The sequence below is a fragment of the Chlamydotis macqueenii genome, chromosome Z, assembly GCF_036417535.1.
Source record: "Chlamydotis macqueenii isolate bChlMac1 chromosome Z, bChlMac1.mat, whole genome shotgun sequence".
Classification (NCBI taxonomy): domain Eukaryota; kingdom Metazoa; phylum Chordata; class Aves; order Otidiformes; family Otididae; genus Chlamydotis; species Chlamydotis macqueenii.
In genome coordinates, this window is record NC_141593.1 from 38,772,858 (window position 1) to 38,792,845 (window position 19,988).

The window sequence follows — 19,988 nt, forward strand, 5'->3', positions numbered from 1 at the left end:
AAAGAAAGGGGCAGCAGCACCTGGGGCGGTGTGAGCAGAACACAGCCCTGAGAGCCAGGGGAAGGCAGGGACTGTCCCCTCTGCTTGGTGCCTGCCAGACCCCGTCTGGGTACTGCCTTCAGTTTGGCAGTACCAGGAATGACACTAACGAACTGGTGAGAGGTGAGGGGAGTCCACTGAGCCAGTGGGGCTGGAACCTTTGCCCTGCAAGGAGGGGCTGCAGGATGGGGGCTGGTTCAGCTGGGAGGAGGGATGGCTTCAGAGTCACCCAACAACAGCCCATGGGATGGAGGAGATGCAACCAGGCTCTTCACAGTAGTGTGTGCTGGGAGGATGGGTCAGAAACAGGTGACGCATGCTGAAACAGGGGAAATTAAAACTGCCTATAATGAGGAAGCATTTTCCCCACAGGGACAGCCCAGTAGTGGAGCTGGGGCCCAGACAGGTTGTGCCATCTCCAGTCTTGGAGGTTGTCAAGCCCCAGCTGGACAGAGCCCTGAGCAGCCTGGTCTGAGCTAAGAGCTGGCTGTACTTTGGGCAGAGCTTGGAGTGGAGACCTCTTCCAGTCCCTTCCTAACTGAGTCGTCCTGTTATCCTGTATGTGACAAAAGCAGTATCTATGTCTGTGTGTAGGTGTAGTCTGGGTTCCACATGGCACACAGCTTTGTTTTCAGACGGTAACAGTAGTACACAGACCTATCGAAAGTGTGATCTTCTGTTCCAAGAAGTCAGGTTTAGACTGAGGAAATACGATGCATAGTGCTCCTGTAAAGTAAACTCTAAGAGGCCCATTTGGAATAATAAAGAAAAAAAAAAGCTTCGTTTCTGCCTGCATGCACGAGAAAGCACACAATTATACGTCAGGGCTTGGGAAACAAATAACAGACCAAATTGGAATATGAACACTCATATTTTCACCTTTTTTTTTTTTTTGCATGCCTTTTCCGGAGTAGCACTGGCCATTGATCTTGTGGTCTTACTCCGAGATGATAGTATGCCCTTTGGTGGTGTTTTAAGTGCTTCTTTTTTTTTTTTTATATAAAGTAGCAGATAAAAATCCTTAAGCTTTAAGCTTTTTCTTTATGTTGCTTGAGAAATATCTGGAGATGTTTAATTTTTCTTCTTTACAGGAAGGAAGGTAGTTTAACCTCAATCAAAGAGCTAGTTGCAGTCATAATCAACCTCTGATTTCTCTGTTTTGGAGACAAATTCATCCATCAAGTCCTAAGTGCAAAGCTAGGAGTGCTTACAGAGCACTTTCCAAGATATGTTTGGTTACTGGAGCACAGCTGCTCTTCTGGGTCATTAATGTGAGAGTGTAATATCTTTCATATGGGTGCTGTGCCTTTATTTCCAAGGACAGATGACCTCTCTTGCTTATAGTCTCTTCTATCTATGGCATTTTGTGTAGGTTATTGATTTTTGTTTACTTGCTGGAAGTAACATGCTTTTTGAAGCCCTGGTAAGAAAAATCAGGCAGACCTTGTATCTGCTTAAGGGAGATTCTACTGAAAATTAAAAAATGTGTTTCTTTGTAGTCTTTCCAGCTACCACATATGAAAAGGGATTTAGTGCTTTTAACCCCCAAACTTATTAGGGGATTCTTTAAATTACTGTCCTAAAGATTGATTGTTAAATAGTCAGATAAATGTACTTGACTTAGAAGCTTACTTTTAATGGAAAATTATTGGGGCTTAGGTGACCTAAGGGCATTTATTCAGACTGAATTTTATAAGTGAACTTATCTTCTTTTCTGACAATCAAAATTTCACTTTTTTTTGAAAATGTCAAAATATATTTTAAAATAATGTTTTATTGTTTGTAAAATTAAAAAGTGAAATTCAATTGAAATTACTGGAGGAAGGGCAAACAGAAGAGGGCCTTTTTTTCAGTAAAAAGCTTTAAGTAAAGCTTAAAGTTTCCTCTTCATCCCCTCAAGAGACACAACATGGAAATTTTCAAGATAACAATATTTGAAGTTAATCTTAGAGCATTCTTCAATGAGGGCAATTTCACAAGTGGAACTTTGAAAACTTTAAGTTTGCAAAAGGAAAATATTGGGGTTCTCAGGTGGTTTTTAGCAATATTCTGTATGGTTTGTAATCTCTGTAATTTGTTTCTCATGGCTAGACATGTCAGTGATGCTGTGAGCCTGTACCAAGACGTCTAAACAGGATCACATATTTTCAGATATTATCAGAACTTTTGTTTTCATAAATACTGTGGTACCTTATTTGACTTGAGGCACAGGTAGCCTTCAAGTAGTTGAATCTTCAAGTAGTTGAATTTTGCCTTCTTTTCTAACTTAACATAATTCAGTTAAAGACATGACAGGATACGTGTGATGAAGATTTCAGACAGCGTGTCATCCTGTGTTTATGTGTAACTTCATTTCTTTCAGCTGCTACTACCCTTTTTCTGTGGGTGACCAATGGCACTTAGGTCTGAGTCAGGGGCTGCTTTGAATGCAGCAGATTTAAGGCAGAATTTTTAAACTGTCCTCTATTTTAGCCTAATTCTGTCTACGTGCAAGGCAATGTAAATTTTATAACTGACTTCAAAGGAGGCAAGAAATCCTGCTTGGGGTGGGCTTTTCAAAGTGCTTGTATGCCTTGGCACCTTCACCCTTCTTTTTGTGGGCTTTAAGTGGAAAGCTCTCCAATATTGTTGTTCTTGTTTACTTAAATAACGTGTCACTTGCTGCAGGGAGGAGAGTGTTTGGTTTCTTAGTTCTGGCACACACCTGCATACACGCCTGTATTCTGCCCATTCTTTCCTGATTTCTTGGAAGTCTGAGCTGAAAGAGACCTTACCTTGTCACTGAAGGCTTCTTACTAACATACCTTTTTAGCTGGAAAAAAAAAACAAACTGAGTTTTTTCATAGTTATTTTGAAAAAGGATTAGTTTGTGTAGAACATTTTATCTGTTCAGTTGAAATTATTTATTAGCAATTATTTTACAACTGCATTTTTTATGTACAATATGATATACTGGATGTTTTTCTCCCTTGTGATGAGGGTGGGAAAGGCAAGTAGAGGTTAAACACAGCATGCTAGATTTGCAAAAGCTATGTATGGGCAGCTTCTGAAAATGAAAAGATCTAAAACATGGGTCAAGATGTATTTTGTTTCCATTTTTTTAAAGACTCCTAAGTTTTAAAGGCTAAAGCATTAGGTGTGACAAAGACAAGGAGGAGTGTTTACTGAGCGGGAAGCTGCACCTGCTAGATTTCCCATGGAAGTTTAGTGGGAGTGACTCCCACGTAGCCTTGCCTGTCAGCTTTTCTAATAGAGGGCAACTGAAATTACTGTTGCTTTCTCATCACAGGAAGTTATTCCCACCGCTCTTTTGCACAGAGCTCATTTAGTCAGCGAAGTGTCACCTGAGCCTCCCTGCCTCGGTTCAGTAGATTTGGGTCAAGTTCTAACTTACAGTCACATTAATTTTTTTAATTGGTAATTGACACATGCTGTTATAGATCCTTCAAGTCAGAAGTCTTCCAAAAGGTACCTTTTCTTTTAGTACTTGTCAACAAGCCACAGGCTAGAGTTGTATTTTACTTATGGATATGTGGTTGACTTAGGGACCTAAAATGACATAAAAAGTCTTTTTTATAACACTACATTTTAAAAACATACGCCAAGGTTCAAAATAGCTGAAGCTGTTACATAAAAATGAAACTTTCTGAACTAGACATGCCTGTTCACTCTACAAAACTTGTAGAAGCTATTCTGTGTTCTTACAGGGTTTTCCTGCATATTTGTTATTACTGGCAGGCCTCTGTAGAAATTATATCATCTTTTGAGATTTTTACTCAAAGTCAGCAATGCTAAAATGCCTCACCAGTCTCAATGTGGTCGTGGTTATGAGTATTAGTAATGTTGTCTCCATGTTATAGAAAGGATGTTTCGTGCAGAAACCATCTGAAATTATTATAGGTACATTCCACGAAGGTAACTATGTTGTATCTAGCTGTCATGTGCTTCTCTAGGAAGAAGGAAAAGCTACTTCAGATAATCTGAAAATGCGTTTTTATTTCTAATGATTTTTTAAAAATACATAACTCAACTGAGGATACCATGCTGAAGAAGTGTGGTATGCATGGTTGTCATGTATCTGAGGAACTGCAGACTCCTGTGATGGGACTAGATCTGTCATTTTACATTACAGCATCCTTCCTTCACACCGAGTCAGTGAGCTGTAGGGAGAGTGGTGGAGCAAAGGTGGAATGTTTCTGTCATATCTCTACCATGGTTGAGCCCCTAGCAAAAGTTAGCTTTTCTAAAATGCACCTGCCAATATCCTTGAAAGGCCAAGGCAGTACGTAGGAGCATCTCCAAGGAATTATTTGGAAGTTATTCTTCCACAAAGAATTTGTCCATAGAAGTGAGAAGTGCAGTCGCCAAGGGGAGTGTTGTTGGTTGCTGCTGTTGGAGATCGTTTGCATGGGAGGTCATACTGTTGTGCTGGCTGTTGTCTGACTTCGGAGATGATGAAGTTGAACGTTTGTCTGCTGGGGTAGGAAGGGTGCCTTTTGTTGCTTCTGTTTATTGACCCCACTTTTTTTTTAAGAATAACGTCAGAGGTGTTTTTTTTGTTTCTTTCCAGCTGTGATAGACAAAATGTCATTAGAATAAGTGACCTACCCAACAGAACTTGCCATGAACCATTTGGTTGGACTGCCTGAGGGGGAGGTAAATGAAGAGCCAGCAAATGGAGCAGTGAACGAGTCAGTGGAGGCTGACCTGGAGCACTCGGGGGTGGAAGAGGAACAGCGGTATGCAACTCGCTACCCAAGGAATACAAACAGCAGCCAAGGAGGCCTGTCTGGGCAGGAGGAAGAAGGGATGTTAGCTCGGTCAGCCAGCACTGAGAGTGGTTTCCACAATCACACGGATACTGCAGAAGGGGATGTGATAGCCACAGTGGAGGACAGTTACGACACAGAAAGAGTTCAGGAAAATGAGGATGAGAGTGCATATGCGGTGCAGTACAGACCCGAGTCTGAGGAGTACACGGAGAATGCCGAGGCTGAGCACGGCGAGGCCATTCATAACCGAACATTGCCTAATCACTTACATTTCCATTCCATCGAACACGAGGAAGCCATGAATGCAGCCTATTCTGGTTATGTCTACACACATCGGCTCTTCCACCGAGGAGAGGATGAGCAGTATGCTGAGCCTTACGCTGACTATGGACTGCAGGAGCATGTGTATGAGGAGATAGGAGATACCCCAGATCTTGATGTTAGAGAGGGGATCCAACAGTACGAGCGAGAAAGGGAGGAAGCTGACAATTACCGCAAGGAGGCACTCGGTGCCCGTCTTCACCATTATGATGAACGGTCTGACGGAGAGTCTGACAGCCCTGAGAAGGAGGCAGAGTTTGCGCCCTACCCAAGAATGGACAGTTACGAACAAGAGGAGGACATTGATCAGATTGTAGCAGAGGTGAAGCAGAGCATGAGCTCCCAGAGCTTAGACAAGGCAGCTGAAGACATGCCAGAGGCGGAGCAGAGTTTGGAGCATGATCATGCTCTTCCCAGTGGTGGGCATGAAAGCAATGGCCAGATCCCAGCTGGTTCTCGAGTTACATCCAGCTCTGGAGAATCTGTACAGAGGTACAGCAAGGAAAAGAGAGATGCAATTTCACTGGCCATCAAGGATATTAAAGAGGCTATTGAGGAAGTGAAGACAAGGACCATCCGTTCTCCTTATACCCCTGATGAACCTAAGGAGCCTATCTGGGTGATGAGGCAGGACATCAGTCCAACCAGGGACTCTGACGACCAGAGGCCGCTAGATGGAGATGTGAGTATACAAAGCTTTCAGCTCTCAGGTTACGTATGTCTCGTTCCTTTAATTGTGACATACACGGCACTGAAGGAGGGGGCATTTTGTTCTGGTTCTGTGACTCATCCTTCAGTAAAGTATACAGTGCTTTGTCTATTTAAAATTTGTACTCTAGAGGGCATGTAAGAGGTAAGCATGTGCATCATCACTGGGCCAGATTTTTCCTTATGAAGCACTGCTAACCCTAGTTATACGAGACAAGAATTTGTCACATGAAGCTCTGTTTTGCTGCTAATTTTTTTACTGCCGTCGGGTATTTTAGGATAGCTACTAAACACTTTGACTTCTGTTATCTGTCCTTGTGTGTTTCAGTTAATTCTAGGTTTCTAAGTTTCATTTTCTGTCACATAATAATCCTAACAGTTCCATCAGAAATCTCTTAATATTCTTTATGATGGTATCAGACATCAGATTCATATTCCAGAAAAGTTGCAGGTTTTTTTTTGTCTACTTGCAGGCTCTAGAAATGTGCTAAGAAGTTCAGTATATTTCATTATCTCTGTAAAATGTATTCAGTCTCCAACAACCCGAATATTGAAGACCATCATTGAGATTTACATCATCAGCATTTCTGAAATTCTGTGCTTTTGGCATGTGGCATAATTTGGATCAGAATCAGTTCACAGTTTGTGGTTCCAGCTGCCTGTACGATAATCTTTAATTGAAGTTTTATAGATCTTCTGCATTTCTAAGAAAATAAACTCATAAACAACTGTTAACTGCAATAAATTTATGCTTGATATGAAAAGAGCTGGTAGGCTAAATTTACTGGGCCAAAAATCGTCTGTCATATGGACCATGCTATCACTTCAAGAATAACTGCACTGCAAACATCTGCTTCATCCTCTTTATTGCTGTGAAATGTTTTTTATGACCTTTGTTTTTTTTGGAAGAACATTGAAAGACAGAACTTTTTGTGTGTTGCTCAGTGTTTTAAACTGAATTATTGTAGCCTTCTAAGAATGCATCAGAACTATCCAAAACACCTCAGCCTCTGCAAAGTGAATTCATATGGTGAAAAAATATCACATGTTGCATAGATCTATGACAGGCTTCTGATTTTTTTAACTGCCTGCAAAACAGTGAAGGCTAGCGTGCTACAAATGGGAAGTGATTTTTGGAGCATGATGTTTGAGTTGCTGAAAAAACATGCAAGCTAACTGAGATATGTAGCTTTCAGGTTATATTTTTCCTTGAAAACTGTTGGAAACACACAGTCATGAGTATGTTTGGGTTGGGTTTTGATTTCTTCATAGTTTAATTGAAACTTTTTTTTTAAATCTATTTTGCAAAAATTACTTCTACAAATATTTTTAAAATGTTGTCTGTTACAGAGTTGATCGGCAGTCATATGGAGGGCTACAGCAATCTTCCCAGGTTATTCTGTACAGGAGAAAAATTATTTTTAACTTAACTTCTTTAAAAATTTCAAAAAGCTTTAATTATTTCTGTCCTGAAGTACACAGGGGTTTCCATTTTGCATCCGAAGTTCAGTTCTCATTCAATATTTTTCATTGCCTGTCAGATAAGAACTTGACTGAGATTTAAAGTACTGGCTGTAGTCAAAACAGTGTTGTATAATGGCAGTTAGTATAGCTCAGTGCAAAGATAAGTGATGATTGTAGATGTGCAGACAGTTTGTGTTCTTGGAAAGAAAAAGTAAATTAAGCAAATAGTTTAGAAGATCTGTAGAAGATTGAAGGGAATACATGTTGTAGAAGAAGGGACTTGGAAAAGGGTAGGAATTTTATTTTTCACTGAACATGAGGTATGTATTTACTTTACTGGACTCTTTAATTCAGATGCCAGCTCATGAACAGTCTGAACAGTCTGCTTTCTTTAACAAAGCATTCCTAGAATTGCTTAGCAGTAAATTGGGCAAAATTGGATTGTGTTGATTTAGTGACCAGTTATAACAAAAATACAGTTGAAGCCCATTCATCTAAATGTAGATTTTTCTTCTGCCTCTCTTGAGAAAGAAGCAGGATATAGGAGCTTTACAGTGTAACCTGTATATGCCAGGGATGATATTCAGTCTGATTCGTAACATTGGTCTTGAAATAAGAAGGAATTGCATAAAGAGAGTGTTTTACCTTCAGGCAGACACCCTTTTCTTTCCCTAGAAATATCAAGGAGCTTCAGGTAAGTGATGCGAATTGGCTGCTTTTGTTACCTTAGGTTATTTTGCAGGTCTACTTTGAAAGCTGGCCCCACATTGTTTTTTAACAAAACCATTTTACTTTTAGAGATAAAACTTAGTTGAAAATAGTTGTAAACATTTTGTGTTAGTCATATGATATTGAAACTGGTAAGACCTCTTTAGATCCAAATAGCAGTCACTTTTGTTTAGCTAGGGGCTCTTCACGAGAGAGCAATGAAGCCAAGGAGTCAGAAGAATGAATTGCAGTTGAGCCTCATTAAATACGACAACCTCTTTTGCCTTTTTTCACAAGAGAGCGACTGTTATTCCTCAGTGCTGGGCATTTGGATGATACATTCGCAGCAGAATGTTTGGAAGAATACCAGTTGAAAGTGTCCAGAGACTATTTTGAGAAGCTAACAGTCCGGAAGTGTTCAGCTAGCCTGCAGCTGAGTAGTTTGGGGCTGTTAGGAAAGACATACAATGACTGTGACAATAAGAAAGCTACAGATGACTGTGTGTTTTTAAGATGCCCTGTTTCCAGGTTTAGGCACAGTTTAATCTGGCAGGAATTTCAGTCATTCCTATGTATTTCTCCTCAAAAGAAATGTGGGTAGCTGTAAAGAAAAAGAAAATTGCTCACAGCCCCTGGACAATTCTGCTGTAATAAATTCCGGTAGTCCTGTGGTGTAGGAGACAAGTAGCAGACTTTGTGCATAAATGAGTAGTGTACGGAAGTACTTGCTTAATATTTGACAATGGAGAGTATTTGCTGTCTTATGCCTTGTGCACACTGGTTTAGTGATGCATGCTTTCGCTTGAATAAGAGACAGTCTGGACATCTAGTTTATGGGGAAGGTGTTGTACTTGTGTGTTTGATAAAAGCTGAAAAATTCTCTCAGTGTCCTTTGAATGAATGCAGCAATAACTTTTTTTTTTAAGTTTGCCACACATATGAAATGTGAACAATTGACATATATTTCCAAAATCTGTTTATCAGAACACTTTTTAAACCAAGGCAGTTTGTCACCTGGATACGGCCTCGTTAGGCTATCTTTTTCAAATACAGTAGCAGTTAGAGCTGCACAACAGCAAGAAATGTGATCTCAGGAAACTGACCCGTGTTGGAAAAGACTATGGAACTGTGGCTGGGTTATGTTTTTTGAGTGTGAAACGGGAGAGAATTGGCTCACATTGTACTGAGTAATGTTCATAGCTGGGGACCAGCATGGAGCTTACAGTACACACGTGTCTGAGAGTGCTGGAGGGACATACCCTTTAGGAAAAGTGTTCTTCTAGATGCACACAGTTGCCACACTGGAAGGGAAAGCCCACATCTCATTTAGGTAGCTCTTGCCCATCGTTATTCTTTGTCAGATTCTCCACCAGAAGCTTCCTGTGAATGTGCCTCGCCAAGCACAGAAATAGTGATGTTGAACGGTTTAAATAGAAGACATCTGCAATGCATGGATCTGGACTTAAGGATGAACACATGTTCAAGTGGAAAAGGGAATAGTGTTGTGTAGTAAGATATCTCAGAATACGGTTAAATATTATGGTGTATAAAATGTATGGAAGGTCTAAAAAAGTTTTGAGAATAGTGGATTGCTGAGTTGTGGAAGTACAGAGACCTGCTGAGAAAAGCACTGAAAGGCGCAGAAGCTCAAATAGATTTTTTTTTTTTGGCTGGGATTTAAAGAGCATTTCTGCCCTCTCATGTCCAGAGTAGAGAAGCAGACTGCCATAATCAGGAGAAAACAGTGGTTTGGAGGGAGACGTTCTCCATTTCAGAACTAAATGCCATGACCTTTTTCTGAGGTCCATTCAGTTGTCCATGGGGTTATAGATCTAAAAGCCAAGTTTTATTGACCTGCATGCACAGTTTGGTGCTGTGTGCCAAGACTTTGTTTTTGCAGATCTCTTCTCATCAGTGTTCACAGTCTGTTCCTCTGCAGATGCTTGAGGTGGTGCAATGTTAGAATAAAAGCTAATATAAAGTAAAATCACGTACGTGGGTGGTTTGGTTTTGTGAAGTAGAAGTTCAGAGCTGAAGACAAACAGAAGTGAGCTGCATTGTTTTGCTTCTCTGTTCTTTTTGGTTTTATGTATTTTATTTCAACATTTGAGTTATCAGTTGCAGGATTTTCTCAATTCTGATCTCTCCGAAAGTGAAGTGTTTTCATGGAGGTGGGTTTGCTTCACTTTTTCCACAGCAGGAGTAATGTATTGTTAACAAGGCAGTAGAGAAATCTGTTTTAAATAATTAAGCAGGTTTCAGTAATAGATGAACTAAGCGGTGAAAAAAAAGAGAATGAAAAGAAATTAAATAAAGATGAGTTTATATTGATAGGATATTGTTTTCTTTTTCTGAGCAAGCATTTTAAACCTATTGGTTGAGCATACAGAATACAGATCATCTTTCTGTCATCTATGCAAGACCATAGTCTTAAAATTATACAGCAAAAAAAAAAAAATCCTGAAAACTCCAAACCAAAAAATCATTTAAAAAAGGCAAAAACAAACGAAAATCATTTTAATATCCAAGGCAGAAAGCTTTATGTTGGTTCATCAATCATGCAGAGGAAAGGTTAAATTTATTAATTAGTCTGCTTGAAGACAAACACTCTCCAGATGAGTTACAGGCTTTTAAGTTACAGTGAGCACTGGATACATAACCCCTTGAATATTTGGTTTTTGTTTTGTTATGATTTTTAATTATTGAAAGATGAAAGCAAGTGATTTTCCTGTGCTGTTGAAAAACAGAACAGCACTCGTAACAGTTTCAAAGTCTTTTGAAAACACAGGAGGGATCCACTCTGATACATACAGCTGCATTTGAACTAGAAGTTGAAGTGGAAGTGCAGCTAAGGAGGTCCATACTTGAGAGAGGGAGAAACAACCAGCCCTGAAACAGCTCCTGGGGGCCCTGCTGTGCTGACAGCTTTCCATCCAACGTACGTCCTTCTGGACAGACCCTACCCGCATAGCCTGTGTGTGTGATCTGGCAGTCAGAATCTGTACAGCCAAAGACTTTGTTCAGAGGGAAGTTACCAGCTCACAAAGTGTGACTGTGGTACTACATGGTTACTGCTGCTGACTCGTGTGTCCAAGAAACCCTTTGAAATGGGCAAAATTAAGGGCTGTCTTGCCCTAACTGGCTCAGTTACATTTATTGTTTGCTTACCTAGACTTTCTTGTGTCAGATCTAAACCTCTGTGTATTCTTAGGGATAATTTTATTTTGTATTTGAGTCTTAGTAATAGAATAGTAGCAGGTGAGGGGGTCTTACTTCAGAGATTTTGACAGAGGTGTGCAGTTATTGCTTAGGTCAAAATCTCTGGTTTTTGAACTTCAGTTCATTTTACTGAAGAATTACAACTCAGTGGTGTTGTGCAGCACTGATGTGTGTTTGTTTTAAAAAAGCTAGTTTATTCAGAGCTTTTGCATAGTGTAACGTGTGGACAGTCAGATCTCTCAAGTGAGCTGTCAATCATTTTCCAGATGATGGTAGGTGGCAGGAGGCTCTGTCCTTGCAGGGCATCGTCAGCTGGATCAGAGGAGATTCCCCAAACTAAGGTTCTCAATCTGCATTTGTTCTCAGGTCTTACATACAGCTGGTCTGGGATCCTACGTGAGTACTCCAGCACCTGTGATCCATTGCTAGAGTTTGCCTTAAGCTACGTACAAAACACCTCCTGTGTTAACTGTGTGCAAAAGACTGTCATACCTGACATTGTCTGCATTTGCAGAAATAGTTTCTGTTGTCTCCTGGCAAGTATCTTGTCCATTTACTTTTTGGTCATTTTTCCAGCAGAATGTGTGTGGGGAGCTGTTGGGTCAGCCAGCGTCTGTACCCAGGATGGTCGTTAGCACCCTGAAGCGATGAACAGTGCCTCTCATTGTCATGTGCACAGGAGGAGCCTGCTGGGAGAATCTGTGAGGTTACCTGAAATTCCTGTATGGAGAGGTCCTATAGCAACTAATTAAGTGTTTTGTTTGGAAGTGATCAGTTCAGTCAGTTACCTTGTCTCGAGTCAGCTCATTGTATCATCTGTGTACAAGCTGGCAGGGGCCGGTCTTGGACCACCCAGCAAATCAATGGGCAAGAGCACTGAGGATGTGCAGTGGCAGTTACACTAAAATTACAATTACACCGCAACTACAGTACAAACTTAAGTTTCATCCTCATTTCACCGTTATAAATTAAATTGCATATATTGTATCACAGTGTAGAAAAGAATCGTAGAATAATTTGGATTGTACATGCATATATGTGCATAGATCTGAGTTAGTTTTATTTTTTCAAACCCTCCAATTTTAACATTATAGTTAAAGCAAATTTAAACAAAAATGACCAGTAATGATGGCTAGTTATGTTGTAAGGAAGTTCAGCTTTCAGCTGCATTCTTTATGGGTACTTTATGCTGCCTAAAAGCGATGAACGTCTGTTAATGATCTCAGTCTACATTTTAGTGAATACAATTTGAACTATTTAAAACACAGTAGGTATTCTGCTACAACGTAGTTGTGCTAAAACCTGGGAGATTTACTGCCATAGTTGTGCTATACTGGGCGGGGCTTGTGAATTCATGCATCTGACTGTACTTGCAGGTTGGACCTGAATATTTCGTACTGCTTTGACCTTTGCCTAGTGTGCATGGGTACCTCTCAGAAGACTTTTTATCACTGGAATGAAATAAATTTAAAAGCCTTGCTTTGTCCAGTTGTCTCCTTTGAACTAACGTAGAAGAATACTGTATTTGCCATTCCGCTGCCAAGAAGCCAGCAGATGGACCTGAGTGTCGTATAAGTCGTGGCCTTTTGTTCAAGTGAATCTTATGTTGCTGAACTATTTGTTGGTTATATCCCCTCTGTCCCAGCCTTGTATGTGGTGATGTGACCCACTAGGTTATACTCTTTTTGAGTAAGCTGCTGCTAAAAGCAGGTGAAACAACACTGCTGTATAAAGCAAGACCGGGTGGTTGCATTTGAAGATATTTCGGTGGCAGTTATGTTTGTCTTCATGAGCTATTCGGTAGCCAGCTGGGTTGATCTGGGTAGGTTAGATGCAACATGATGCAACCCAGTCCTCTCCTATTACAGATTCTGTTACTAAATCCCTCTGCACAATAGCAAGGAAGGGTTCTCAGGTGAATTGGGTTGCATGTTAGTTGGATTCAAACAACACCAAAATTGAAATGGAGAATTTTTGGATGTACCAGCTTGAGTATCATAAGAAAAATGTAAGTAGATAATCAAGAGGACAAAAAAAAGGGTAACTAGTACCTTTTTATTGCTGTGCTTAAGAAAATCCTTTGTAATTCATTGATGGACCTCTCTGTGTAGTAACAGCATGCTTCGTATGAACTTACTGTTTGTTCTGACAGCATTTTCATTAGGCTTCTAACTCTTATTTTGTTAACAGACAACGAAGCAGTCAGTCAGCATTTGTTTTAGACTTCAGCTGTAGTGTTTTGAGCAGCGATGCAAGTTGTCTATCCAGTATGATGTATCAAAGTGTTTCTTCTTGTTTCTGTGACTGCATTCTTTCCTTGTGCATTTTATATGCTACCTCTAAAAACGCACTTTACAGAAAAGAATTGAGTGTTTATTCTTCAAAGACTGAACTTTTTTTTTTTTGCACAGGTGTTTTTGGGGACAGCTCTTGTGTCATGTCATGTAGCAGACTTTGTAGGATGTTTGGTATTTGGGTGTGGTAGTTTTGGTATTGGGGGTTTTTTCCCAGAAAAAAGAAGTTGAGCAAATGTTAAAACAGAACGCATGGAAAGCTGTGTGATTGTTTTGATGGTTGCTTAATTCTAATACTTTCTAGATGGAAATAGCTGAGTAAAGGTGTTTGTAGTGCTACTGGAGTAACTGTTAATACATTTTAAATGGTACAAAATTTCTTAATGTCAGTAACCAGCTGGTTTAAATGAAGCCATTTATTGTTACAGCTTTGGTGTGTGAACTGAATGAGAGCATTCAGGCATTTCAAACAACTTTTTTTGTGGAAACATTTTAGTAGGCATGGTGGTGTTAGGTTGAAGGTTGGACTTGATGATCTTGGAGGTCTCTTCTAACCTGAAGATTCTAGGATTCTATGACTACTCTTTTACCCAGGAGATATCTGTGTAAGGAATTGCTTCTTAACTTTTTGGAAGCCTTTATAATTCTAATATTTAATAATTATCCAAGATGGACCTTTTAATGGAATTAGGGTAAAGAGAAAGAGGAGGAGAAGAGTATTTTATTTTCTTGTTTTGTTCCATATCTGTGAAGCTAAGCTTGCAAAACGTAGACTTTTTTGCACACTATTTCATAGAACTCAATGTTTCAGCTGGGTTGGAGGCAAAACAGGAGCACACTCCTAGATTAGAGCTGCTGCCAGCTCAGAGCCCCATACCAGTTCCCCCTGCTGTGGGCTTTAGGTACCTCAGTACAGCTTTTTAGTGTCAGCAGCATACATTAGGAGTTGCCTGTGGTTAGAATATCCTTTCCCAAAGCGTTCTTTCCCTTTACCAAGGTGCTTCCTGACAGATCCCACGGATCTAGATATTACAGAATACTACTTTTCTATGCTGTTCCCTTTGTTTTTCTGCTGTGACGTTCTGGCTGATCATGAATGACTAGGACATGATTGGAAAGACAGTTTCTCCACTGAATTTTTACAGTGAAGGGAGCAAAATGAGGAAATCCAATCTAGAGAGCATGTACTGTACCGACATCATAGCACGAGCTGTGAAATAATTTATAAGTTTGTGCTGTGTCTGGAATGAGAAATTGTAATCCTTGATTACACTGGTGTTGAGTAGTCCTTATATATATTCGTAAGTCCTTGAATGTATTAATCTGGACAACTTACAAAATTGTTTTGTAAGATCATGGAGTAACATGTATGGACAACCACTGCAGCCTTCTTCTGCTCAGATTAGATCAGTTTAGCACTTCAGATTAGTTATAGCTGAGAGCATGTGTGTTTGTGGGGATACTACAGTCTTTTCTTCCCTCTCCCCGGTTTGACAACTAAGCTGGATCCCTGTCCTGCTCGTGGTCAATTAACCTGTCTTCCATTGCAGCTGACTTCTTAGTGAATTTATCTGTTCTTACCTAGGATGGCAGAGTTTAGGACACCGATCTGCATTGCCTGCAGCCTTCAGTAAGCTCGCAGTCATTAGCCTGCATGCAATAGGCATGTGCTGGTGCAAATTAAGGTCTTCTTACTGCAGTTAGTTGAATGCTGACAGTAAGTGTAAGGAGTTGGCCCAATACCAATGTCAGATGATCCGCCATTCACCTTGCAAAAATACAGTTTTATAACGCACTTTTTGGCTGAGTGTTGCTTGCCACTGAGTACAGCTTTTTATTTTTCAAACTATTTAATTTCATACACTACTGACAAATGAACACAGGCGATTTTTAAAATTTAGCTGTTCAGAGTAAATCCACTGAGATGCTGATATGTGATCATTATGACAAAAAGCAAGGGTTACAACATTTTAAAAGTGTTTGTCTTGGTTTTGTTTTTTTTTTTTTCCTCTCATCTCTTATTTCCACTGCCGAGTTAGAGGAAAATGTGAAAGACTAATTTCTACATTGGTCACTCAGATTGTTGTTTAATTTTCTTGCTGTGTCTAGTCTCCATCTCCAGATTCCTCTTCACCTCGGGGTGCCGAGTCGTCGAGTAGGCAACATCACCAGGATGTCTGCAGTACAGCAGAGGCCTCCACTAATAAAGAGGTAGAGTGAAATCTTTTTAAAAGCCACAGTCTTGTTCATGCTGCTTATGCCTTTTTATTTTCCTTGTACCTGTGCAATCCCTTCTCCCAAAATGACAACAGTTTTGAAAGATGATTTGTAGCTCCTTTCACTTGTGATTGCCTGGCTGTCTGACTGAATTTCTAACATACTTAAGACTGTTTATCATGGCATTTCTGACTCTGTGTTCAGCTGACATTAAATTTATTTAATAGTCTGGGAGGTATTACAGGCAAAAAAGAAAAACCCTCTTCTTTTTGCAGAATGTCTTCCTGCAAAGAAAATAATGTTTCTCGGCCAGATGAAAAAGCTTGCTGAAATTAAATCAGTTAGGTAGTAATTTATGCTGCTTAATGTTTTGTCATTGTAGAAACTGACCTGCCAGTGACTGACAGTCAGAATTCAGTTCCTGACTCCAGGCTCCTCAAAATAAAGCTAAATACTTTCTTTTTTTCCCCCCTTTTTTTTTTCTCCTCACCTGGCAACTTTTCACACTGCAGTAGTTCCACCAACATAAAATGAGAAGTGTTAGTAGAACTTCTCGCAGTATGAAAAGAAAATAAGTTGGCATTAAAAGCATTTGGATTGGCTGGCTCTGTAAACAGAAAAATCTGCAATTATTTGGTTTATCTGCTTTTTGTTTTTTAAAGTTCAAAAAAATCTGGAAACTATAGTCTAACAGGTACCATATTGTTACTGATAGCAATGCATGATTTATCTTCCGCAGTGAAAAAAACCTAATCTACTATAACTGGAAATAATGATTAAAATTGCAACACTAATTAGTAATCAATTCTTTCTTTTTTTCTTTTGTTATTATCAAGTGATTAAAAAGCCTATAACATATTTGTGCTGGTCTGTATTTGCATTTAGAAAATAATTAAAGGTTTCAAAAGACTTGAGAAACTCAAATATGGTTTCTCATGTGCTAAAGCCTTCAATTCAATGAATTATGCTATTAAATTTTAATCTGCTATATTATTAGCTTGTTAAAGCCTTTAGCTTTCTTCAGTACAGATTTTGTCACTTCGTATATATCATAATTTTTAGCAGTTTTTAGATCCTGATAAACTTACCCAAAGGAAGAAAACGAACAGGACGCTACTCATTTCAGTTTTTAGAATGTGCTCAAAGGTAGTGTCAGGGGTGATAAACTGGTTTTCACTGTAGGATGTGTCAGGCTATTTGTTTCCCTCAGATGAGCAATAATTCCTGCTTTAGTACTTCCAGCACAAGAATGACAGTCACAAAGCAGCCTCGTAGTTTTTGGGTATGACTTTTAGGTGTTAGTAGAAACCTTTTTTAAAATATAGATTTTATAATACTAGATGGCAACGAGATTAAAAAGAGCAGTGAAGCATTAATGACCTTGATATTTCATTATTCATGGATATGTAAAATTAAAAGGTGTTGGTTTCGTTCTGTTGGTAACTTTAACTGTTACTTTACTATTCCTGTAATGGTAGTAGAATGTCCTTCAACCTCGGTAATGAACAAAACTCCTTAATTTTGTGTGTGATTTTTTGCAATAAAAGCATATGTGATGACAGTTTGCACCACTCTGTCATGAAAAGAAGTTGCATCAGCTAGTCGGATTGCTGAATAGTTACCAAATCTGTAATTACAGACTTTGTTCACTCTCTTTTTAAAAAAAAAAAAAAAAAGTACTTTGCAAAGGGTATTTATGTGCATGAGCTGTCGCTGGTGTGTAGGGGATTTGTCTTCTAGGCGTGTTGATAGTCCAGTGGTTGAATCTCCCTCTTAGGAGTACACCAGCAGTGTACTCCTAAAAAAAATTTAAATCCATGTGTGTAGGTGGTCCTGTAAAAGCATTCATTTGAAGAGATGAAAGAGCCACAGATCTGAAAAGGCATGTCGGTGTCCTCACAGCAGCTTAAATGCTTTGGCAGGAGGAGATTGTTTTTTATTGATATCTTTATTTATGCTAGTACAGTCTCTGATGGAGAGCTTTCTCAGTTTTGGAGTACAGCTTAGTCATTTTCGTAAGGAACAGCAAGTACTTAAAGCCTGCTTGGGCTCTGCTGTCTGTGTCATGCACCTTTTGTTTTTATTTCACAAGTTGTTTTATTTTATAGCAAGATAAGCGTCATTGGTTCAAAAATGTTACTTGTTACATCCATTTTCTATTTGTTACAATGGAAGAGACTCCCTGGAGTTAGTTGCTTGACCTGCCACATAACTGTGGCCTTCCTAATTTACCTGGTTTTTCACTAGTACACAGAACCTAGTCAGTTGCCTGTCATAAAGGAAAATAATTTGGCATATATTTCATTGTATATTGTCTGGAAATATACTGGAAATTATTTAAGGTATTATGTATTATGCTGGTCATATATAGATTTTCTTTCAATGAAATTATAATAAGCGGTCATTGGAGAAGTTACTGCTAATACAATCAGTTGTAGATTCATTAAAGTTTTGTAATCCTTGGACTATCCAAAATACTTACCTGCAACAAGTGCGATAGCAGCAGATATTTCAGTATACCTGTTTCCGTCTATATATTGCCACACAGAATTTTCTTTGATTAATTTTCCTGTGTGGTTTATGTTACTGGTTGTAATGAAATGGTGAGTCTTACTCACTGAAGTTGTAGCTTTCAGATGTTTGAAGTGTTAGCCACAGAGTCTTTAATTTAAAATTGCAGTTGGAAGAAAGATCTTACTTTAGACTGTATATTTACATATGCAAATCAGGATTTTTTAAATTTGTTCACCTTTTATGAAAAGTGAGCTACCAGGTGTGGTTCTGTGCTTGATACAGTGTCAACATAGTTGGTGGTGAGGTGTTAGTGAATTCAGTTACCCCACAGAATACAAGTTACTACCTAACCTGTTAAAATTTAGAAAGTTTTTTGTAGGCCGTATTAATGTAAGGGATACATCTAAGAACAGTCCTAATGAATAACGGAATTTGGTTAATGAATAACAGAGTTTTGTTAATGAAAATCTGACTGAGCTGATGGTTTCATGAATAATAACACTATAGCATAAATTTATGCATTCCTGCATATACGTATTTGTAGTTGGAAAATCCAGTGTCTTTGAGATATGATGTATTTTCTTACATACTTCTTGATTAGTAAAAGTAGAGCACCTATTGGTAGATAGTTAATATACTATTGAACACCAACAAGTAACTGAAAACTGGGCTTAGCATGTTGCCTGGTAGGTAAAGACACAAGTGGAATACATTGAATTTAACTCTAATAGATGCTTAGAGTTTGAAAATACTAAATATAATAATAAATCTTAATAAATTATGATTTTCCTTTGCTAATAACTATGACTGATTTACTTTTTTATTTTTTGGCATGGAGAAATTTTTAATGCATATCTGTGCATGCTCTGTTCTGTTTGAAATCCTTTTTGTCTTAATTACAGTCCAGAAAAAGCTTGGCTTCATTTCCAACCTATGTTGAAGGTAAGATAGTTCTACAATTTCTAAGTGTTTTTCCGTATAAAAATACTCCAGTATTTGTAATGTATAAAATTTTATTCCTATTTGCTGAATAGAAAAGCTGCTAGGGTTGGATATACTGATTTAGATTAAATTGTGCCCAATCTGGAGCCTGAAATAAATCCTACTATGTTATTTCAGAAGCTTAGAAACATGGAGCTTTTATTTTTTTAGTGTTTCATTCATTGTTTTTGTCTCAGTTCTGCTGGTTTTTTTATCAATATCACTTAAAACACTACTAATTTTTTTACTGTATTTATGCAACACATATGAATATATGTGGACAAGGAAAATAGGCTACACAAGAAGATTGTAGTGCTCTCTCCAGCACTGATTTCAACTGACAGGCTCAATCCAATCTCAGCTGGATTAATCAGCAGAATTGAATTAATCGGTTTAATTGGCAGGCCTACCAGAGGAAATCTGCATTGCTTTACAGCTACTTGTCCTCTAATTAAACAGTGCTTCTTGTCTTAGAGTTAAAGTTGTGCTTGTACTAGTGCTGAGTTTATTCCGAGCAATGTGAAAAAGCAAGTTACCCGCTACACATACTACTGTTACCTTTTGTATGAGTCTTTATCCTGTGTAGGATGTATGCTGTGTGGGACTGCATGCTGTGAAACGCAGTTATTTTGTTATGAGAGCATGACAGAAGGAGAAAATTTGAAGTTTCATTTGTTTGTTTTTTTTTTTTTCCCCGACAGCAGTTATTCCGTATGCTTGATGAAATGCCAGAAATACAGTTGACATGTTA

General features: G+C 38.8%; 1 protein-coding gene across 4 annotated transcripts in view; it reads left to right on the top strand.

The window, feature by feature from the left end:
* APBA1 (amyloid beta precursor protein binding family A member 1) overlaps positions 1-19,988 on the top strand; it is an 89,723-nt gene that overhangs the window by 48,996 nt on the left and 20,739 nt on the right. For all 4 annotated transcript variants that reach the window (XM_086770254.1, XM_086770258.1, XM_086770256.1 and 1 more), the window contains exons 2-4: positions 4,610-5,814; positions 15,635-15,736; positions 19,159-19,198. In XM_086770254.1, coding sequence (XP_086626380.1) covers positions 4,663-5,814; positions 15,635-15,736; positions 19,159-19,198 — 1,294 coding nt within the window. In that variant the 5' untranslated portion in view covers positions 4,610-4,662. The remainder of the gene's footprint in view (positions 1-4,609; positions 5,815-15,634; positions 15,737-19,158; positions 19,199-19,988) is intronic.